Genomic DNA, 24674 nt, shown 5'->3' on the forward strand with positions numbered 1-24674 from the left:
AGAGTCTTCTAAAAGGTAAATTTGGTACATCTAGATTCTGCATCTGCCCTGAATTTGTTCTTAAGAGAGAATGGACTCTTCCACTTATGTGAAGGGATCAGAGAAAGCTTTCCCTCTTCTGCAGAAACCAGTTTGTCAGCTCCTCACAGTGCTTAACAACAGAACCTGGAGTGAATTTTCTACAGTGTTTCCATTTTTTATTTAAATACTGCAGCAAAGTCTTGTGTCTCACTTCTTCCAAGCAGCCTGAGTCAGGTCAGATTCATTTCACCCAGTCAGACATCCTGCCAGTGACCAGTGCCAGCCATCACAGAAAACAGATAAAATCCACTTTTTTTTTTTTCCCCTTTACATTTATTTTAATATCTTTGGGCAAAAATATTTACTTTTGAACATATGATTGTATAACATCTTATACAAACATGGTTTTGATATGACTGTAGCATTTATGGTTTGCCTTCTAACTTTCTCTGACCACACTTCTTATATTGCTATCATACTTCTGACCTGTTTACCTTTTTCCTTCCCTTGGCAGGCATAGCAGAAGTGATGGAAGGATTTTGTAAGCTATTCAGCACTTAAATTTGGCAAGGTAAAAAGAAAAAAGTCAAAAAGCATGAGTCTTCTTTAGCTGAACGATGGCTTATGGTTTAAGTAATTGATACAAGGCAACAAATCTACCATTAATTGTATTTAAACAGAGAAACAAACAGCAGAAACTAAGAACAATACTTGAGCTATCACCAAAAGAAGTTTTTAAGCCTTGCTTTTATCAGACAAATGCTAACTTCTATGTATTCAGCATACCCAGGTGATAAAACAATTAAAATCTCAGAGTCATACTAGCTGCTTGGCTTTGCAATTGACTTTCTGGAAGGAGGTACTAAGAAAGAGAAATCTTTGCTACACTTGGACAATACCTGCTCGTTTGCTTTGATGGTTAAAAAATAATAACAAAAGATGGTTTTCTCCAAACTAAAAATCATGCAATTTCTGTGTTGTTTTTTTTTCTGTTTGTTTAAAAAGTGAAGAGAGAATTAAGCACACCAAGTAGAGCTATTTTAGAATACCAAAAAGCAAGCATTTAATTAGGAAGCAATATGAAAAAAAGCAGACTTCTTAAAATTCCTCTCATTAGTTGAAAAATAATTCTCAAGGCGTTTCAGGAGGTCCACTTTATGTTCTTTAAAATAAAATTCATATATACTATTTACAATATTTTGCCTTGTTGTGATTCTGTTTTTGTGGGACTCCACATTTAGAGACAGTAACCAACGTTATGTCAAATTTAATGTGTAGCTCTTTTCCTTCTTTAACAAGAATTATGAGCAAGAACACCCAGGAAAGCAGAACCTAATGCCTGAAGAGTGGGTGTGGCTGGAATTAAAGTAGAATACAAATGACAGCTAGCTTTGAATTAATCCGCTTACCTGATAATAAGCTAGATGTCTTCCCTCAAAATGCACTGTTGTTCGGTACTCCATAGGTATTATTGATGGGTTAGGGTTCAGAAACTGTGGGCATTCTTCTTCCTGGGGAGATAAACATTTTATCCATTATTCAAAACAAAAGTCTTATCACAACAAGCTCCAATGGCCTTCGGACAATGGGATGATTGTTCTAAATAACTTTGTGCTTAAAATACAGTGACAGATTTGATTACACCCTTTCAAATTAGACATGCTAAAAATGACTACAGCATATGTCAAAGCCGTGGGTGATTATCTTTCCCAGCCTTGAAATCTTGTTCCTCCCATTGAAGCAAAGTAAAAGGAACAAAAATATCCTTTCAGGAGTTATTCAGTCACAATGCCCCTCCTCAATCACACCCTTAAATTCCCACCCCCACACTGTCACTAAAAAAAAATCTTACACTTCTGGAGTTAACTTTAGACTCACTTTTAGATCCTATTTCAGCCAATGGATGTGAGAGAAAAAGCAAAGAATATATTGAAATTTTCTAATAAAAGCCCAATAATTTTATTTTTAAACATTACCATATTTTGTTTGATCACATCCTGTGCTGAAGAAGACTCTTCACAGATATGTTTCTTCCAGTCCCACTGGCAATTCCATCTATTGCTTGCACAAGAATAGCATCTACAAATATAACATGATAGTCATGACAAACTGTCAGGCTTCTTCCCCCACTGACAAAAAAAGTAAATTAAATTCCATCTTTACTCATGGAGAGTAGATCAATCTGCTACAGTGTCCTTACTATATTAAGCTGAAAAATTTATACTAGGAACAGTTTGAGAACCACAGAAAGCTATTTTTTTTTCAGAAATATAAGTAAGGATTGGAAAACCGTAGCATCTCACAAACTTTAAGATTGAGTCCAAGGAAAACAGAAATGATCTTTATAAACCTTCATATATTGAGTTAAAAATGTGGAGTTTGAGTTGGCTGTGTCTGTTCTGGGGCAGTAACATCTCAAGTGAGGAAGATGATAGTGGCAGAGTCATCTTTGACCATCACATTTGAATGTACCATAACCCAAAGCTCCAATCTAACACTTGTGGCAACATGCAGTAAGTAGACATCCACAGAGCTTACCTACAAGTACAATAGCAACTACCAAAAATAGCAACCCAATGAACTGCCCTTTAACTGGATCCCTCATTAAAGTGTAAGATAAAGAGTTTGGATACTGAAAAATTCTGAGTGCCGAAGACTTAATTAGTAACCTGAAGCACGATGTCACAGGATCTCAACATCTCAGTTAGAAATTTGAAATACTTACGGCTGGTTTTCATAAAGATTCATTGCTTCTTCACAGTCATAAAAAGGGTAAGTATGTGATGCAAAAAATATCTTGTTCTCTCCAAAGGTTAACTGTAATGGAACCGAAACGTGATCTATCACAAAAGAAAAATAAAAAGGCAAAAAAAAATATATAAGTGGTTGTTGAATTCTTTAGCTCTTGAGCAGAATGATACAATAATACTTTTATTATTTACAGTGCAGGCAAATATTTAACTATACAGTTGATGCTTTAGATCTCATGACCTATTATATTTGAGCTTTGCTTTGTCTTTTTAAACTCTACAATTTTTTGAGCAAATGGTTTTCAGAAGAAAAGCAGAGATAGGATAAATGGAAGAAGTAAAATTACAGAATAGCTTTACTTATGGAAGTGTTTCTCAGTGTTGCTATCACCATACTAGAATTTTAGAGTCTGAAAGAGTAAGAAAAAATGAATGAAAGGGTAATTGAACACAGATGAAAACTGGCATGAGGACAGTCATATAAAATCAAACATTATCTTACATACGAATATGTCATCATATAAAATTACTTGTTTCATTTGTGGATTAAAACTGTCATTGTCATGTGAATTAAAACAAGTGGTCTTTGTGGTTAACGCTCAACAATGCCCTCAACACAAAGCTACCATAGGCACTTGTGATCTCAGTTTGCTATACAGGATTTCCCCACAAATGTACTTCTCATCTGGATCATTACTGAACTAAGAGAGTAAAATTTATCTTTGGAAACTGGTGTTTTCTGTGGTGAAGCTGCTTAAGATGCCTTTTGCAGAAATCATTATGCCCTTGTGACAAGCTATTTCACAAGCAATTGGGCAGTTTCAAACTCTGCTTTCCTTGAAGAGGTTCTTGAAAGACCATGAGCAGAATTACTGGAAGTCACTTTTGCCTGCACTAGGTCCCATTAAATATTTCAGACTGGTAGAAATGCCGGAGGATTTTCTAACAATGGGGCTGCAATAAAACATCATTCCTTTCTAGAAATATCCCATTCCCTTGGAAATGGGATACTGCTACAGTAATCAAGGCCATTCCAAACTCTGTAGGGCTTCTAAATAGTAAGTGGATGGGTCTGGACTTTCTGTCACAAGCTGCCTGTGTTAATAACTGCCTGCATTCTGCAAAGTGTCTGCCACCCTTCTGAACATCTTGATATTATTTTTGAATATCCTTTCAGATTGGTCACTGTGGGAAAAACTCAGGAAAGTATATTATTTCTAGACGACTTGGTTACTCTCATGCCATTTCAGACAGGCTTCTAGTCTTACATTTTATGCTGGAAGATGTCAAGCTGTCATATTTATCAACCCGGTCTCTTTATGTCCTACTTTTCAAAATATTTAGGGAATGTGAATTGGCCCTAAATAAAGTAGTGCTGTTTTAACACTTCGCATAATCTGATACCTTGACATAGCCCAGCTATTTTAAAACTTGAGAGATTTTAACATCATTACATGTTGTGCAATTAAAACTGGATTTTGACCAGCTTCAGCTTGAAGAGAATTTAAGCTTGTCTTAAAATGTACTTCCAAGTACCACACTCTTGGGAAGTTCTGATACATATGAGAAGGTAATCCTAAGGGGTACCTCTATACAATGTGCAAGAACATTTTTTTAGTTGTTTAAATTTGATCAATTAACAACGAAGGCTGTGTTGCCAGTTTTATTCTATGTGTTTATGTATCAGGATGTATGAACTTAAGGCTCAAATAAAGCACTATTTAGGAAATAGCACAAGAATTATGTTTGGCAAAAGACCATAAGTGTATATCAGTGGTTCAGAACGGTGGTACAGCCCTTAAGAATATGATCATGTATTTTTCCACTGGTCTTTCACTACTGCAGAAGATGGAGGGCATGCAGTGGAAGGGCCAGAAGGCTTTATGATGGAAAGGACAACCTTCTGACATGGATCAGAAGACTAGTTACTGAAATATAGTCGAGTATAGCAAAACTAAAACAACACATCTTCATATTGTGCTGCTCTTCCAGCCTCATATCTCAGTTTGATTAGAGTAAGATTAGAATAGCTGAATTTTGCTTGTTTAGGACACAGAATCCCTCTGCTCCTGGTAGAAATATCACTGAAATGGTGACTTCAAGAAACCAAGAAACCCCAAGTTTTGGGGAGGTGTAGTGGCATGATGCAGCTTCTGTGGGCAGTATCAGTTAGATCAATTTTGCTGAACATTTTGGTGGGAATGGCACAGCTTGAAAAAAACAGCAATGGAAAAATTTTGAGTAAAACTTTCTCTTTTTAAAATTAATGTTTGAATGGACAAAGATCAACAATAGATTACATGAGTCAAGGGACTGGAAGAGGAAAAAAAAAAAGTGCATTCAGTTCGTATAAGAGGATCACATTAGAAGCAGTGGTTTATGTTCTTTCCTTTCTTATGCATGGCAGGTAGCAATATTTCTTTACCTTGACCTTTCGGTGTTGGAGGAATCATATCAGGCGGGTCACAGATAATAACTCCTTCATTTAATTGAGCACGATGGCTTGTTTCACCAAAGGTACACCAAAGTTTGTCACTAGTGCTCAAAGTAGGCAATGGACTAACTGTCAGTTTCACCTGCAAACAAATTTTCAACAGGTAAAATATGTGAAAGAATATTTGAAGAATATTGAAGAAGCAAGGCTTATGGCCACAGAATTTTCAGCTGTTTTTTTTTCCAGCTAAGGGTGATATTTTGGCTAAAGCACAAAGTGGTTCTCCTTTTCAATTTTTATTTCTTTTCTTCTTATTTTTCTGCCACTTTTCCAGTCTATCGGTCTATGCTGAATAAAAATGGTACAGAAAACTCCTCCCTTATCAGTGCACTAGATCAAAACGAAAATGTCTCTAGATACAAGCCCAGCCCAGCCTTTTGTTCTTGTATTCAGCATCCAGTTCAATAAACAGAGTAGTTTAAGACTTAAGTAAGTCTTGAACTTTATGAAAATTACATTAACTTAGGTGTTATTAGCCAGCAAATAAACCAAGGCTGGATGAACTGGAAAAGCTGGAGTTTGAAAGGGTTGAGCAGATAAAAGTGGCTTTCTCAAGACTCAGTGTACATGCAAAAAAAAACCCCAAACCCTGACATTTATCACTACTACTGAAAAAGAATTTCTAAGAGAGTGGTGATGAGATCTTAATCTTCCTAAAGAAATCATCAATACAGTATGCATGTGACAAACTAAAGGCAAAATAAAGTGGGAAAACTTAGCAAGGCAGGAAAAAGAAAATGAAATGAGATTTTAGATGCTGCCCTTGATTCAATGTTTCAGGTATGTTAATTCTACAGTTTAGGTTTTTTACATTTTGTGTTTCCAGTAGAAATGAGGATGGTTCCTTTCTCACTGAAACTGGTCCGCTATGTTATAAGCTGCAATATTTTTTGGTGAGTAAAAGTTACTACGAGGAGAAGATGGTGCAATATTACAGGTTGTATGTAGATGCTCATTTGAAGTTGGCTTTGTTTTTGTTGTTTAGATATTTTGGCCTGATATGGCCTGATATTTTGGCCTATATGAGGCACCAAAGTCTTGTCAACAACAAGTTGACAAGATCTGAACTAAGAGAAGGTGTGGATTTTAACGAGGCTATGTACATTCTAATGACACTTTTTCTCAGCGTAGAGACAACCTTAACACAATGCTGCTTACATCATTTAGGAATGAAATTAAACTAACCCAAAGTGAAGTCTCTTTCTTTCTGATTAAGAGAGATCAAAAGCCATTTAGTAACTTCACTCAAAATTAACCTGATTTTACTTGTTGAGCACAACTAGTACATCCTCAGTCTGCACCAGCATGCTGCACTTGAAATCAAAGCAAGATATGACATACTGGTCACTCTCCAAATGCTTCATTTTGTCACCACGTAGCAGTTTTGCAAGCCGAATTTAACTTCTCCACGTATGTAGACAAATTTTGCTGTGTGGACAAATCCACTGCCGGATTTTAAAGAAACAGCTTATGCCTTCACTACTTACTCAAGTTTATGCTCAAGTACGCTGAAAGAGGATGCAAGGGCAACATGAAATCTCCCCTATCAATTATCTTTTATAGGCTATACAATATTGTGCAACACTTTCATAATATTCAGATAGCTCTAAGTGCTTTGTCATCCATTATAATACATCACTGTGGTTTACAGAGAAGGTTAAAAGGAGCATTTCTTAGAAGAAAACATTAACTACAGCCTGCAAGAAGAAAAGGCAAGAAAAGAGCACTGTGAGAAATCTGAAAGGTTGAGATACCTCAAAAACTTTATATTTCTTGCTATCACCATGCCTAAAGAAAAACAGACATTAATTTGCTTTGTAGTCACATCAATGTGCTTTAAGAACATGCAGGGAAAGGATTTTCTTGTCATACCTTAGCAGGGGCTCTACGACTCATGTTTTGAGGGTCTGCACTGATGATAGTCATACATGTACCACTTGGACTCCAGAGCCAGTCGTTCTCCTTATCAGCCATTTCACAGTCTGCCCTCTTTGTGCACCTGATAAAATGGGAACAAAACAAGAAGTAAAGCAATATTATAGCTGGACTCTGCTTTCTCTGAACTAAACAACAATTCAGGGACTAGAGACTGAAACTGCAGTAAAAGATGACTGGAAATTTGCTTTAATATTGACTATTTAGGTTGCTATCAGAGATCTATTAAATGAATAAGTGATGGCGTAAGTACTGACCATGTTTGAGATATGGAAAGCAAGTAGGGAGACAACACATGTTGCACAATGTATAGGATTACTCCACTCAAACGTATGAACACCTAATAATATTTAACGCAGCATCAAAAAGAGAATGGAGCCATTGCCCCATTTCCTGAAAGTAGGCTGATTAATCTTCATTTTAACATGTACCAAACTCCTGGAGGAGTGGGCACCACCTTTCTGTAGGTCAAGGATGACACCCATGTGTTGGCAGCAATAAGACACCTGACTCGTGAGGGCAGAAATGTGATAGAGCAGTGCTGCCTGGGGCACACGAGAGCTCCTGTGGAATCTCAGCACAAGAGAAATGCCGCTTTCTTGGTGAAGGGCTTCATTAACTCCTGCCACTGTTTAAGATCTCTCTCTGCAAGGGCACCCTTACCATCTCAGGAAGACATCAGTGGCTGTGCAGCCTCACCAAAGATCCTGGGAGATTTTCTTAGCTCCCCTACAGAAAGGATGTAAAGCAGAGGTGCTGCAGGACAGAATCTGCATATGTGGCTACAAAAGCTTGTTAGAACGTGTGCTGGGGGACAGTTTCATGCATATTCTTTTCATCCTGTGCGATGCTTGTGAGAAAACTCTGTAATATCTCTGGCTGTTGTAACAGAAGTCTATTAACTCATCAGGGGCCTTAGTACAGTACAGTTGCTGAACAGTTCTGCCAGCACTACCCTAAGGATATCATTTACATACAAAGTCTACATTCATATAACATGTCCCTTAATACACAATTAAGCGCTGCATGTGAAGATGAGACAGAACTTGGTGCAGGTGAGAAAAACATTAGAAATCATGTGCCTCTATTTCTACTGGGAGAAATACTACCAAATGCAAAAATTCACGTTTGCTTGTTCTCAGAGATCATTAATTCTTCAAGTTATTGAGGTCAGCGGTTGTATCAGAAACCTGAAGGGAAATCTAGGGGAAATTGCTTCCTGTATGATATATGACACGGCCTTCAACTCTGAGTAGCCAGGAGGAGTTTGAGTTGCGTGTTCCAAATCCCCAGGTTTCATCCACTGAAGCTGAAGCCTGGTCTTGAAGAGTTATTACAGAATATTGCATAAATGTGTATAAATACATAAGTTTCTTTGCAGTGCTTCACATTATGCTGCACAACGGCCTGTTAGGTAACTTAATGTGAGAGTTCACATTTTCATGCAGGAAGCTGGAAGCCTGAAATTCATCTGCATGCTATAATTAAATAGCCCCTTTGTTCCAACAGCAAGTACTTAGAACCATGAATTCCCAACTGCTCATGCCAAGGGGTTAATTAACTTAGTAGTCAAAAAGAGAGCTGTAGGACTATGTTTGCCTCTCACCACTCCAATCAATGCACAATGTAAAGAAGAGACATCCAGAATTGTTCTAGTTTGCATATGTTTGAATATTAATTCAGATAACCTCTGCAGACAAGTCAGCCAAAGGCCAGGTTCTGCCCTCATGCAATGAGGTGAGAGCCTGGTGTATCTACATGTCTCCATAGCTAACATTTATCAACAAACAGCCTCTTATCTATATACTTTATCTTCAGACATTAGCAATTTCTTCCTTTACGCTCTTTTATTATGTTTTGCATCTCTACTTAAAATAAATACTATATTTTCAGGATTTTAAATAGGTAGCGCTCTTAACTTCTGGGAGAACATCTGACTGCATGGTTCAGAGAGCCATAAAACTTGCAGTTGCAAGATGTATAATGATTTTCAGTACCAGCAGAAGCATATATATTTTCCCAAACTAATGAAATCTGCAGAAGCGAACAGGGACTTATTTGTGTGCATGGAAGATTGATACTAATGTCTGTGTGATAAAATTCAATCCCTATCAGAACTGAGAGTCTGAGTACAAAGAACTGGAATCGCTACGCAAAGCAGTAACAGAAGGCATATGCCACATCTCGAGGCCTCCTCCAGCACTTCCACTGCCCACATCTGCAGAACCCCTGTGGGACTCACCTGCCCTCCCTCACACACCAGCCGCAGTACGGGTCCTGGGCCTGCGTGCATTTCTCACAGTCTGAGTATTTGTGGCACTGCTGTACAGGAAGGCGATGCACCTGGGGAGCCAACAGCAAGACAAACCGTCACGTGTCTGAGGAAGGCACAAGGAGACTGAAAAGCTTATGGATAGGATTGCACAACGCTGCTGCCCATTGCAGGAGAAGACCCCTCATAACTACGTTCAGGGCGCAATTTGGTTTTTTAAAAAGGAGCCTGGTTAACCCCCTGGTCATGATTTAAAGCTCAAATTCACATACTTTCCTGCTCTTCTTCACTCCAGTGTTCTCTAGTCTCTCTCCAAACTAGCAGAATTCATTGCCATAATCAAGAATCATGAGAAAATCTTAAAAAGCTGTTCAGTTCCTGCAGTTAGGTTAAGTTACTTCTGGATATGTGCATTTCAGCAGCTGCTGCAGAACAGAAATGTGAGAACATCTCTTCCAACCCAAGAAACAGCTACTGCAGGGCAGATTCTTCCTGCAAGTTAACGTAGCACTAGCTAGATCAGTTGTACGTACAATATCCTCCCCCTGTTATTAGCACAAGGTTGAAATCCTTTGGAAATGTAACCACAAGTGGCACTTTTAGTCAGAAGGCACTGCAGGAAGTCTGAAAATCTCAGAGGGCCCTGGTGCTTGCAGGGCTGCACTTCTCCATGCATAACCCTGCTGCCATGCAGTCTTTACAACAGAGAATGGAAATAACTGTGGCAGGAAGCAGCACCGCCAGTTCTCAGACTCCCTGTAAATACGTGGCTTCTGGTTTTGATTTCCTTTGGGGGTGAGAATAAACAATTTGGTCTTTCTTTAATGCCCAGAAAAATGAGATGGCACATAAACAGCACTTTTAATTATGCTGTTGCATTGTGCAAGAGGGGAAGGGACATTCTCCTCCCAGACTGTTAAGGACCATGTTTTACCTATGAAGAGTGATGTAAGCTTTTCTTTTTTCTTTTTTAACCTAATCCTCTCATTTAAACCCACTGGCAGTTACAAAACTACTTTGCAAGTATGAATCTGGCCTCATTTCACATTAGGAGAGTTCAACCTGACTCAGGCAGGGCAGATGTACTTGATGATCACCAAAGGTCTCTTCCAGCCCCTACAGTTCTGGGATTTGGTGACTCAGTTAAGGAAAACATCAACATTTGGTAGCTTTCATGCATTTACTACTACATAGGCTTATCTCTTCAGTATTCTCTTTTTCTTCCACACGCTTCTTCCTACCCCGAGCTGAGTTACTGGCACACCGCTTCTCTAACCAGCTCCCCTCTTGTGAGTAATTTAATATCCAGTGAATGGCTTTTTTTATGACAAAGTGTCTGTTTCATAATTCTGGCAAGCAGATACAAGCTCCAGAGATTGGCCATCTCTACAAGTTTTACATAAACTGAAAGGTTTTTTACAGAAAAAATAGCAGCTCGGCTTACAGACAGCTTCAAAACACAGAGAATTTAGAGATTTTAGGGTTTTTCTAATTGGCACTTTTAACCAGAGAGAGAGGTAAAAGCCATAGCAAGCACAGAAAGTGGTGAGAATGGTGACTGCCACAGGCTTCAGTTTTACTGCTGATATGAGACATATCAGAAGGAATCCAAGATCCTCCCACTTCTGTTTACTTTTAATGACCTACACTGAATATGGAAGGAGTGGTGCAGTCCTTTCCAGCTTCAATGGGCTCTCCTGACCCCTGCCCAGCTCCAGGAGAAGGATAAGAAGGAAGGAACTGACTTTTGAAAGCATCTGCTCTGAGCCATCCACTGCTTGGTAAAAGGAGGGAGGGGGAAAGGGAGGAGAGAGGGAAGAAATGAAACAGGAAAGCAAGAGCTGGATTCTCACTGCGATCTTAACCTCTGTATTACTCTTCCCTATATTTTGTCACCATCTAATTTATTTTTAAAGGCTGCATCACATTATCACCCATCGCATCACTTGGGTGGCAAGTGCTGCATCTGCCAGGCAGGTCAGTGTTCAGCATGCACAGCAGCACAGCAATTGTGCACTTCATTGTTTACCTCCTTTTAAATAACTGCAAACCATTCTAACTCCCAGGGCAGGGTTCTGGTACATCTTTTCCCACAACTTGCAGCTGTTCTGAAAACAGCAGAGCATGTTTCAGCATTTATTCTTCCCCCCTCACTTCTGTCACTTCATTTCTTCCAGCTCTGAAGGCCTCCGTTCTCCTCTATCTGGCTTTCAAAGTGGGTGGGACTGCTCACTGTAATTAACTCCTGGAGATGACAGTAATGTAATGCCGTGACAGAGCTCCCAAGTTTAGTTATTCACATTTAAGCTGAACAGGTTTTGTAAAAGAAAATTATTATTCCCATTATTTAGAAACTGATGTGTCTATGAGAGCCACTAAGACAAGATTAAACTGAAATACTTTATTTGGGAGAAATTTTCTGCACTCTAAATTTAAACATTTTGTAGAGATGGAATTATTAGCAGCCTTCCTAAATTCTCTATTTCAAGCTGACTATCACCAGGAAACCTGCCTTGCTTCAAGGGTGCCCCAGTGCTCACGCTGCTCAGGGCACATCCTGCTGGGGACGTCAGGGCTGAAGCAATGTGTTGGTGTCCCATGAGGTGCCAGCGGTGCAGCCTCATGTAGACTGTTGAAGTTTGAAGTTCTGTTCCAAATCTGAAGTACCAAATACTCAAAAAAATGGCAGTAACCTGTAGGAATATGCTTCCCCCACCATTTCCCCAGTACTCTCCTTCCACAGCCATCAGAATTCTCCCTGTGTTACTGCTGCCGGGGCATTTCCCATGTCCCACTGAGCGTCCCCATCAGTGCTGCAGTGGTGGCAGTCTGTCACTTCTCCTGGAGAGCTGCTGGACCATGAGTGTGAGTGACCACATAGGGAAGTGCCATGAGCAGGTTGCAGCTATGAGTGGCATCCCTCCCACCTTCACCTTTCATTCTTGCTTTTTTTTTCCCTTCAAAAATCTCCACTGTTCCAGCTTGGAGAAGGTGAACCAAGAAGAGACTGCCTGTTACTTTTGTAGCAGTTTGACCATCCCTTCTGCAGCAGTACAGCTCTAGGCAGAAGCTAGAAGTGTTTCCCAAAGCTTTAAGTCTCTCCATTGCTTCTTACCTTTTGACAGCAAGACCTGTGAAAGCTCTTGGCTTCTTTAAAGATATGACAACACTGCTGTGTCAGCTACTAGCATCCCAAGTCCTGAAGTATTCACAGAATCTCAGAATGGAAGGGGTTGGAAGAGACTTCAAGTCCCTTCCATCCCTCATCGAGTCCAACCCCCCTGCTAAAGCAGGTTCCCTACAATAGGTGGCACAGGTAGGCAGTTCAAGCATTCTCCCTGTGTGGCTGCCTGACCCTGTGGCATTCTAGTGCCAAACATCACAGCTTCATCCTTTGCCCAGACCCCATTAGAGAGCTTCAGAGGTGAATTCACTTCCTGATCTCACTCTGAGCATTAAAGATACAACCGTTCTCCAAGTGACAGTCAAGTGATTAAGCCCATCACCTCTGCTTAAGGGAGCAAAAAGCAGAAGGGGGCTGAAGCTGGTAGAAGGAGGTACATAATTCACATGCTGTTTTCATCCACCCCATAATCCCAGCAGCATTTTCATTTATTTGCAATATCCTGCTTTCCTTCTGCCTTCAAAGATTCACACACAAATGCAGTGCAGGAGCAGCCCCAGTGACTGGGGTGGGTTCCAGGAATGACAGAGAAATGTTCAAATCTCAGGTAAAGTCACAGAGAAAGTTAAAATGGACCTGATGCTTAAAAAGAGAGGGATACATTACCTTGTCTGTGGTCATCACATATAGATATGCTTGGGTTTTGTCAAGGACCAGATCATTCTTTATGGGTTTATTCAGTTCAATAGTCAGAGAACTGTACTCAGTTACAGTGGATGACAGGAACACCTGTTCCATGGAAGAAAGAAGGGTGGTAAAGGTTGCCGTTTTTTTTTTATTATCATGAATGAAAATGCTATGTTTGCTCAAGTTCACAAATTCATATTGGTGAAAACATTTCAATCTGAAGTATTTAGCATTAAAGGCAGCAAGCACAGCAGAAAAATAATGGAAAAGAAATTGCTCACAGCTCACAATAGCTAGTATTTGCATTGATTTTTTTTTTTTCCTAAATACTGATTTATTTGAGTGTTGTAAAACTCAAATTCTCAACTTGGAGCCACAGCTCTGAAAGGTTTTCAAATTTGCTCCCTTACAATAAGCAGTTGTATCAGCTTCAAACTTCAAACAGCATAGTGACACATGGCCATCACTTGTCTTCAGCAAAATAACACATACGGTGTGACAGTCTCCATAGTTTAACAGTATGGACACACAATCCCTTGAACTACATGTTCCCAGAGTCAAAGCTCCTGCTTTAGCTTTGTATTGTTTTCTATATTCTGTTCACTGAATGGCCACAATGATTACAAATAAAAATGTGCTCTTAAACGAGCAGGGGCTTGAATAGATATAAGGCCAGAGCAGATGTTAGATTACCTAGGGATATTTTTATAAGGCTCCATGTAGGTATCTAAACCTTTGGGAGAGTATCATTCAGTCAATGCTAATTCTACCTATGTACTGGAAAGCTGAGGTACACAAGAAGTAACTTGTCTTTATTTTTCTTTGAAAGTAAAATACCGAGTGCCAAGAGAATCTGCTCCTGCTATGTGATCCTCTAAATCACGTTCACTTCCAGAGTATCAACACGTTATCAGAACAGTTTGCAACCTATTCAACACGCTCCAAGCTTTGAAGTCATATTTGTTACCTTAAGAATTTTTCCATCTGAAGTCCCCAGAAAGGCCACGGTGTGCCCATTCTCCACAGTCACAGTAACAGCCGTGAGATTCATCCCTTCTTTTTGTAATACTGGCTTCTCTATAACACCATTTTTACTTCCCAAGAGGTATGGTAAGTGTTCAGAGCCACAGGGGAAATTTTTGCTTGCATTCTAATAAGGAATAGCAATACAGAACGATGTTAAACATTCAGATCACTAATTCCCAGCTAAGAATGAAGTGTAACCCTGCTACCACAATGATACCCTTCAGACATAGGAGAGCAGAAAGAGAGAAATGGGTTCCCTGTCCACGTTACCCAAGCCAACGAGCCGCAATCAGAAAGCAGTCTGCTAATTGCAAACTGCTTCAGTGCTATTGCTTTCCAGGAGACATAGAGAGGAAATGGTCTTTGTTTCTGTTTCACTGCAGAAGCACAGATTAAAAAGTAACCAGTTTGTTTAATTAGCCTGTCATATAGATCAGGTTTGCCAATTTTGTTTTGAGGACTGTTTTTCAAGCTGTTTTGGTTTTTAATTTGCTGCACTCCATAGAAAAGCAGCCCACTGGCAATTGCCTTGGTGAACATTCAACACGTTCAATATGCTTTAATCTGAAACTGTGGAAAAAAGTTCATCCACACCTTGTCTTTCCTGCTACTCTGCTCTCTGATTGGAAATCTACATTTCCCTTTTGTGTAATTTGGTGCTCACCTCAGGTGCAGGGTACTGCAGTGAAAAATACTGGGGTTTGGAAGCAAAAAGAATTTTGACTTCTATTCAGTGTTAGAGATCTACTGCATGGCTGTGACTTCATGAGATGAAGGATTCTGGATCAATCCCAGTAATGACCTGTATTCCCATGCCTCATCCCTTCAGATGTTCACTCCTACCCCTGGGCTGCAGCACACCGGTTTTCAAGCTGTGCTCAAGCAACTGCTTATGCAAGTGTGTAAATTACTTGCATTGGGGAATTGAGACATCTTTCTTCAAGTTTGCTGACTTATTTTTAAGATGATTCAGTCCCTCAACCCGCTTTACAGTTGGCTGCAGTAACAAATGGCATGCACAAGTGAGGACTGGGAATAGGTTGAGAGGCATGGACAAAAGTAAACATCTAACAGAGAAGCTGAAAACTGCATCATAAAGCCAGAGCCATAAATTGAAAATCAGTATCTTGAAGGATGTCCTCCAGTATCGAAGGCAATGAAAAGCCACGAAAAGACATGCAAGGTCACCCTCATGCTGAGGATCTATTTTGAGCCAGAGAAATATATGAAAGCCACCTGAATATAAGAAACATGCATATTTCCAATTATCTGAAAATTCAAATCCAAGTGAGAAACAACACTGAATTCCAGGTATCACCTTCAAGATCAATAAGACCACTTAAAAACATTATAGATATGTTGGCTGTGAACAGAATTGTCTGTAGTAATCATCTGGAAGCTGAACATGGGCATAACAAATCACTGCTTATAAGTCGTAATTTCCACACCAGAAAGAACACTTTAAAGGAAATACATTCATGAAACCAGATAATATTCGTCTTTTAGAAGACATCAACTCTTTTTCAAGATACTGTAAATTATAAATATCTTGTTGCTTCTTGCTTGATCTGTTTCACAACATTCCCAACCACATTCAATTTCTGTAGTGAATCCACTGAGTGAACATAAAGTTCTCAATCATCTAATCTCACTATATTTTATCTCAAAGCTACATAAAATACATGCAGTTGTATATTTTCCACTATTCCTATCACAGATTCTAATATTGATAACTGACTTTACCTGTCCATGTGGTCCACATGGGTTTTCTACTGCAAAGAGTTTGTAAAACATGCTGGTATTCTTATTTGTGTAGCAATCATCCCGGTTTTTCTCCATTTTTTCATTGATGTGCCTCAACGAAAACACACACATGGCAGATTTTAGGGAGCCATTATCTTTGTTTACTTTGCTGAAGAGTGCAACGAGTACTTTGTCATCCGAGGCAGAATCTGTAGTTTGTCTTTGCTGAGCCATGCTCTTGGCCAGCTCTTCTCCTGGGGTGGTGACGTAAGCAGAATGGCAATGATCATAGGAACCGTCCTCATCTTTGCAACCCAAGTCCATTTCAAAGTAGGAATAATAATGGGCATCATCTTTGCAAAGACGTGCAATTAGTGTGCGGTTATTGACAGGCTGCTTCTCTTGCTGGTTAAAAATGAAATAAACGTAATTTTTATCCTCAAAGACTGTCACAAATTGCTGTGTGCTTGAAGAATGATATGCTGACTTAACAGCCGCCGAGTCTGAATACATTTCAAAAATGTCTTTCCCGTCCTTCTCGTGGAGCTGCCGAGTGCTGATTATTATCCCATTATCATTTGGTCCATTGCCTTTCCCAACAAACAGCACCTGATCATTGTCCAAGGAAGTGATCAGCCCCACCGTCGATACATTCTCATCGTTGCTTGCTACAAAAGACTTCTCTCCACTGGTTTCCACATAATGCGTAACTTTGGTAATGTTTTCTAGATCTCTGGTGGCACAAATCCCTTTAAAAAGGCTTCCACACACCACAATTGTTTTATTTTCCTTGTTCAGCAACAATAATTTGTTGTAATTGTCAGTCAGTACTGCCTCTTTACATTGATTTTCTTCAATGGGAGGTGTGCATTTTTTGTTGTCCTTTCTTGGCCCTGTTTCCACATGTATCCGTACCACCAGATTTTCTGTAAGCTGATACAGAGCATTTACCACTCCCAAATAGATTATGCCAGTGTCATTATCCACTGTTAGATGATTTAGCTCTGTGGCACTCTGAAAAAATTTCAGTTCCTCACTTCTGGAAAAGGTGATGCAAAAGCAGCTCACAATACTTAGTGTCCAGATCCATAAAGCCATCTCTACGTAATACCTAAAAAGGGAAAAGAAAATCGTGAAAATTAAAAAATAAAATAAAATAAATTCAGCAACGTGAAGTTTTATTTAATGATTTCGGACACAAATATACTCACCATTATGCAGACATTACAAAGATTACATAAAGCGTCAAATCTTGTTAATTGCCTAGCAATTTAATATGTTGGGGAAGGATGGAACAAGGTCACATGTCCAAGTGTTGATCATATAACCAGTTAGATAATCCCGTGCTAAAGCACAATGAGGTCAATGGACAATTTGAAACATAACAAGAAGTGGTAGCGCTTCTCCAGTTTCATATTGTGTGAATTGTTAATTACTGAGATTTGAAAAACAAGCCAGATGAGTCTGGCATTTCAGGCAGAAGGAGAGAATCACAGAATGTCCCAGGTTGGAAGGGACCTCAACGATCATGAATCTCCAACCCCTCTGCCACATGCAGGGCCACTAACCTCCACATTTAATACTGGATCAGGCTGCCCAGGGCCCCATCCAATCTGGCCTTGAATACCTCCAGGGACGGGGCATCCACAACCTCTCTGGGCGGCCTGTTCCAGCACCTCACCACTCTCTCTGTAAATAATTTCCCCCTGACATCCAACCTAAATCTTCCCTCCCTCAACTTAAAACCATCTCCCTTTGCCCTGCTGTTATCAACCCCTTCAAAGAGTTGATTCCCCTCCTGTTTGTAGGCTCCCTGTAGGTACTGAAAGGCTGCAATGAGGTCACCCCACAGCCTTCTTTTCTCCAGGCTGAACAAGCCCAGCTCCCTCAGCCTGTCTTCGTAAGGGAGGTGCTCGAGCCCTCTGATCATCTCTGTGCCTCTCCTCTGGACCCTCTCCAACAGCTCCCTGTCTTTCTTGTACTGGGGGCTCCAGACCTGGACACAGTATTCCAGTAATACTGGGGACATTTGGTGTTGCAGGACTTTCTGCATCTGGCTTTTGCTCTTTGAGAATCCTCCACTGCCGTAAAGCTGCTTCCTATGCAACGTTGCCTATGATATTACTGGTATGCATTACAGTCTGACACTTCAATTCATTTTAGCACCGCAAGTGAACGGTTTTAAATCTGCCTTTAAAACATCATTTAATCACTGAGAGTTTTATGTGCTAAAGATGCTTTTATGTGTTGCATTGTTCAGCGCCTTCAAACCATTTCTACTTCTAAAGCAGATTGCCGGGCTGTGTGGAATTAAGCAAACACTTTCTGAGACTTGTAGCCTGGTCTAATTTTAACCACAGGACCTAAATAATTAGGCAAATTCAAACTGGCTTCCTAACAACTGAATGATTTTCAGTGTTTTCTGCAAGTTTTTCACTCTGAGAGCATAAAACAGAAGGCTTCCGCCCTTCGGGGGGGAAAAATAAATTGTGTTTGGAGGAAATACAGAAAAAAAACAAGTATGATCCACATTTTTTTTAATTTTCAAAGTAAGTCATGGGACTCCATAGTCTGATGAGGAGAGATTCTGTAAACTTACAGGGAATCTGGGGACAAATCTGAAAGTATCTGGAACTGTGAATAGAACTGAAAAAATGAAACCCACAAAAGACAAGAGAGACATTCAACAAAGTAAGCTAACGGGAAAACCTGCCAGGAGGAGGAAAACAGCAGAAAATACCAAAGGAAAAAAAAAAAGAAAAATAATAAAAGGAGCACAACAATGAAGGAGTCACCCTTCTGTGCCAGTTATAACTGCTGTTTTAGCAGCACTGACAGACTATAACGGGATGGGAAGGAGAATTCTCTGAATTATAATTTATACTGGATAACTAAAGTTAATCATTAATCAATGGGGCTGCAACAGCTCGAGCAGGGAGGGAAGAACCTTGGGTGTGAGAAAGAGCCACCTGTTGGGTCCCAACACCAGCCCTCATCACCTGCCATTCTGCCTTCCTGTAACCACATTTTGCTCTTCTATGAAGAAAACGTGTGTGATGGTAAAGCACTCTAAAAGTATAGTGATTCTAACTTTGAAAAAAAACAAAAACTGACAAAATGTAACTCAGGATAATGATAAAGACCAAAAAAAAAAAAGTCTAACTTGAAACTTACATTGCTAGAGTCCTTATCACAAACCAGACCAGGTGGCAGCAAAATGAGGTCAAAGAAAAGCCAGCTCATTACCAACAGCACAAGTCCAACTTCTAGTGATAGGCTGACCTCATGTGACAGTGACCTGGAGAAACCTAAGAATTATACCCCATTCTTGAGACACATGGACTTCAGCACATGCCTTGCAAGGTAATGAGGTGTTGGACTTCTCTGCAACAACCTTAGACCTTGTCTAAGAAACTCAGAATGAATTCTGATATTATTTATAAGAAACTCCTATTTCTTTCTGCTCCCAGGGACCCCAATTTTGCAAACAAGCTTTGGTCCCTGGTCACATCTCCACGGTTAATGGTATGTCATCATGCATGTCATCTAATTTCAAATATTGTCTCTGACATTTATCTGCAATGAAATAATAATAATAAAGAAAAACAGCTTGACACAGTCCTGCAACGTTGTTTCACAACAATTTTATCATTCCACCATCTATTGTGCAATGATCAAATGCAGAAAAAAACCCAAATTCATTTGTTCATGCTTTTCCCACAAAGTAATTATTGTCATCTCTGATCGTAATCAAAAAGCCTTAAATAGCTCTCCTTAGAAAATATGCCTCAAATGAACGGATAGTAATTCATTCTATCTTAAGCTCTGGGCGTGGTTCACCCCCATGTCCATTTATTTCAGTGGATTAAAAAAATACAATGAAAGAGCAGAATGCATCTCTTTATTTCTAATTGTACTACAGGTACTGAATTGTAATGCAGCCATTAGAAATGGATTGCTTAGCAGCAGTCATCCATGCCATGTTTTGTCCACTCGGGGCACTCAGCTCATGGCACAGAGGCTGCACTGGCAATGCACATGCCTTCATCCCCTGGGAGAACAAAGAGTTGTGCTGGTTCCTTCCAGAGCCAGGATTGAAGGAAAAGAAAAAAGAAAACAGAAAAAAAGAGAAAAGAAAAAGATACTTACAGGAGTAACCCATCTGTACAAAAATGGGTAACACTTCCTACTATTTCCTGCCTTGTTTACTTCAGATGTAAAATATGAATGACAATGGCAGTCTCTATCTAGTCTGACTCCAGACAGCAGCTAGTAGATCACTCCAATTTTATTCTGGACTATAATGTGAGAGTCACCAAGAAATTAATGACGGTTTGATCTTCATTAGGATATGCACATAGGTTGAAGACATTTAAATCCGATTAGACATATTAGAGGAAACTGTCTTTTGCAAAACTGGGCAAACAAATCCTTTAAGGCACCAAAATGAAAAGTTTTATTTAAATTATTCAGAACTACATGCATTCTCTATTCATTCTGCCTTTTTTTTTTTTTTTTTTTTTTTTTTTTTTTTTTTTAGCATTTGCTCCCTGTCGTTCTGCTCCCAGGTCAAACAGGACGAGGTTATCACACACAGAGTAGCAGTTTTTCACTGTCTATATTGGCTTTGGTTTCCACGCCCCTCCCCCCCACCCTTCATCAAGGGGAGAATAAACAAAAATTAAATAACCTATGGAAAAGATCCAGACCTAAATCCCCACCCACTTACAAAAGACCAAACTTTGGGAAGAAGAAAGCTAACCAATTCAAACCAGTTGCAGTGCAATCACAGCTCCTTTCCACCTGACCTGAACTTTGACTATAGGAAGGGCAGCAGGAGGGGCCCTGCCATGGCCATCTGCTGGGCAGGACATCGAGGGCTGCTATTAACAAAGGTGCCCCACTGAGCGAGGTGCTGTGGAAATGCATCAAGTACCAGCTTCCTGCTGTGAAAAGCTGTTTTAAACGAATAAGTCAAGAAAATCTGAGATGAAATGAGTAAGAAAGGCAGGCTGGAGCATTGAATCTGAGACATCCAGCCAGGCAAATATATTTCCAATGGATTATTTACATAACTTTAATTATACATGGCCATGTATGGTTTACTCAAAGTCATGCTCTGATCATAGAGTTGTTAAGCACTGGAATGTCTTGGGTTGGAAGGCACCTTCAAGATCATCTGGTTCCAATCCCTTGAGACCTGGTACACACCCTCTGACCAAGCACTTACTTTTAAGCACTTGGCAGATGTAGGATAAAAGAAGCCCGGCAGTGCAGCCGATCACATCACTGCTGTCACTCTCCAAGTCCTGTCTCCATCCTGCTTCTTGCTCCCCATCCCCTGTGATATCATCAAAGTAGTCTTTACCACAGTCTTTACCAGGATAAGTTGAATTGCAAACCCACTCTTCCTCTTTGGATTCCTCCTTTTTTCATCATTGCCTTCCCCACCCTTCCCGAACCTCAAAATACATCCTCCTCTTCTGGCTAACGTACCTTACAGAGAATGATTTCTATGCAAATGGTTGTCCCAAAAAGTAAAAAAAACCCACTGTATTATAAAAAAGTCCATGTTAATTAAAAAGAATGAGTGGGTAACACACAGCCCTGGTGCAGCCAGCTGGGGACTCAACAGGTGTCAGCACTATTTAGTGAGAGGGAAAAGGTGATTAAAGGCCAGGCTGGATGTGGCTCTGGGCAGCCTGGTGTAGTGGTTGGTGACCCTGCACACAGCAGGGGGGGTTGAAACTCAATGCTCATTGTGGTCCCTTTCAACTCAGGCCATTCTATGATTCCATGATTCTATGTCAGCAACTGAGCACTTTAGAAGAAGCCCTCTGAAAACAAGCACAGTCATATCGCTTATGGTGAATACGAGACTCTGCAAGTTGTGTGCAGGAAACATAGAGCAAGTAGGAGAAGGCTTCACACACAAAATTGCAATAAGGTGACAGTGCATAGGAACGACACAGCTACCGGCACTGTCTCATTTCTAGCTAGATCGATTTTAATTTAACTAAATGTAACTTCATGTCTTTCTACTCAAGCAAGACTGATAACCTTAAGTAACAGTCAATTCCTCAAAAGGCATGCAGAAAGTAATGAGCATCATACTGCAGAAGTGCAAAGTGAGCTTCAGATTGACTTCCCATAACTCCCATAAATACCCACAGGATCAGCACTAACAGCACACAGACACAGAAGGGACAGCTGTTTTCCTCCTTTCCTGTACTTGCACACCTGAACCTTCAGCTCTTCAGCCACCCTCGGTTACCTTTCTTTATGCCTTCAGTAGAATTTTAGCTTTGTTACTTCTTTTCGTACAATCATTTCTATTGAAGCAAAAGAATACCAAGCTTTGCTTTAATCTGAATAACTATCAACTAAACATGTGTCCCAAAACTACAGACAAAAATGTCCAATGGATGAATGATTTTCCCAGTTCAGCTTCTGAGGTATTTTTTTTGCAGAGTTATGTTTTTCTAACCATACTGTACTGAACTGATTGGTACTTCATCTAGTCTACATGAAGTTTCCTGAACTTGTAATGCTGGATCTTGAGACAAATGCTTCTGCCAATGGATGTGTACAAAATCAATCTGATGGGCTTTCACAGTATGTGATGCAGAGAGCTGTGGTCCCCATGGAGAACCTTCCCCCGTCAGAGAGAAAAAAAATTCCCAAACTGCAAAGCAAAAAAGATACAAATCCAAAGGACAACTCAAATGACTTAAGAGATTTTGGGAAAAGAGGAATTAAAATGAATTTCTCCTTTCTCTCATTTTATTAACTTGTGTTTAGCTACAGGTGGATTTTCAACAAGCCAAAAATAATTCACCTTTCATAATTAAGCTAAAAAAAATTCAAAACAGACATTGCAGAATGCGTGGATAAGAGATGAACAGATTTTCTGTTAGGATTTCAAAGTTTATGAATTTATGAGGAAGGCTTGTAAATGTGAGCATCCTCCTCCACAGCCACAACTTTTAGATACAATCAAAGAGATACTTCATTGGTTCAGAAAAGGAATCACCTGGAAAAACACTGCATGAATTGAAGTGCATTTCCTAAGAGGAAGGCAACATGCTGGAAAGGCTTTGGAGAGGGAATAACTTCTTTTGTAGACTATGGCATAGGTCCAAGACTGTTTTTGTAGAATGAGAAGAGCAATCCCTGTGATGGGAGACCATCCTTTACTTCTGTTGATTTGCTGCCAGCAGATGGGACCCATGGGTTGGTGACCAGCGGGAAATTCCTTTGCAAAGGATGAAAACCTGACATCCAACATCTGTTTCATTAAAAGTTGTGATAACCTATACTGCTATTTTCCTTCTCTTTCACTGCTTCTCAAAACAAAATTTGTTAACATGTCCTCAGATGGGACGAACCATTCTACATAATGAACCTGGAAATGTGGCAAAAAATGGGCAAATACGTATAATATAAATTTTATTCCTTATGTGGAAGACACAGATTTTACTAGACAAGGAAAACTCTCTTTTAAAAAAAAATAATAGTATAAAGTTTATTTTTAATATATATAATAATCATCTTGATATGGGCCTTTTATAAGGCCTTTTGTAAGTTACAGAGTCGCAAAGGAAATAATGAATGTTATACCCTCAGCCACTGTGCATTCTGCAGGTGTTTTGCTGTGTAAAACAAATGGAAGACAGATGGGACCATAAACTCAGGTTACAGAAACGCACTGTTTCCTGTACCATGGTTTAACCCGGGCAGGAATGAGATGAATTCTGGGACCCATAGAGGGGTGAATTTATTGCTCGGGCCTGAAGCTTCAGAATAACCCAGTAGTAGCCTAAAGGACATGAAAACACGCAGAGGACAGTGCATCTGGGAAAGGGGCACAGGAAAAAAATCCTCTTATCACCCTCAAGACTCTTATCCTTCAGAAGATCAGGGGTATCAGCAGCCTCTCCTGCAGGAAGAGCTCAGATAACTCACTCCCTGAGCAAGACCAAGAACCTGAGGGTATGTTGTGAGGCATTCCACAACATGGACAGTGGGATCTCAAGGGGAAAGAGACAGACAGGATGGAGCAGTGTGACATACAGAAACCTGTCCTCACTGAATGCTAAGGACTTTACTTGACATTTACCTACAAGGTAATTCCCACTAAGCTCGTCATAACATCAGATGAGTTTGGGAGTTTAGTGATACGGGAGCCATATCACTAAAACCCATCAAACCTGCCACCTGCTTTGCGTTTCACAGTCTCCAAATGGAGAACACAGAAATTAAACACAGCACCTTACTAAGCTCTAACTTAATCACTGGTAACCACAGAAAACAGCACTGCCATACACAAAATGGGCCAGCAACCCGGATAGCCCCTTGCTTCCAAAATGTTTACCCGTCCCTGCATGGAAAAGGTTTCCCAAGGCACTGGAACTGAAGTGTTAATTAACAGCTAGGAGTGCAACAGCTTTTCACAAGAGGTTCAGTATCCACAGGGTTCCTGCCATCAACACACCAAGGACTCTCGCAGACTTGTTGAAAAATTGGCACCAAGGATTGAGTCATAGGTTTAAATAAGACAAACAGCAAATTCAGAGCCTGCGCTAATAATTATGTCATTAGGTTCAAGCTAAATTAATAACA

At 40.0% G+C, this 24674-nt stretch overlaps 1 protein-coding gene across 4 annotated transcripts in view; it reads right to left on the reverse strand.

Annotated features, from left to right (window-relative positions):
• PLXNB2 (plexin B2) overlaps positions 1-24674 on the reverse strand; it is a 249335-nt gene that overhangs the window by 58848 nt on the left and 165813 nt on the right. For all 4 annotated transcript variants that reach the window (XM_085218291.1, XM_085218311.1, XM_085218302.1 and 1 more), the window contains 9 exons: positions 16053-17163; positions 14251-14433; positions 13263-13385; positions 9443-9543; positions 7138-7264; positions 5197-5347; positions 2747-2861; positions 1998-2100; positions 1431-1532 (listed from right to left, as the gene is read on the reverse strand). In XM_085218291.1, the coding sequence (XP_085074417.1) occupies positions 1431-1532; positions 1998-2100; positions 2747-2861; positions 5197-5347; positions 7138-7264; positions 9443-9543; positions 13263-13385; positions 14251-14433; positions 16053-17163 (2116 nt within the window). The remainder of the gene's footprint in view (positions 1-1430; positions 1533-1997; positions 2101-2746; positions 2862-5196; positions 5348-7137; positions 7265-9442; positions 9544-13262; positions 13386-14250; positions 14434-16052; positions 17164-24674) is intronic.

The sequence above is a fragment of the Meleagris gallopavo genome, chromosome 1 (genome assembly GCF_905368555.1).
Source record: "Meleagris gallopavo chromosome 1, MGAL_WU_HG_1.1, whole genome shotgun sequence".
Classification (NCBI taxonomy): Eukaryota; Metazoa; Chordata; class Aves; order Galliformes; family Phasianidae; genus Meleagris; species Meleagris gallopavo.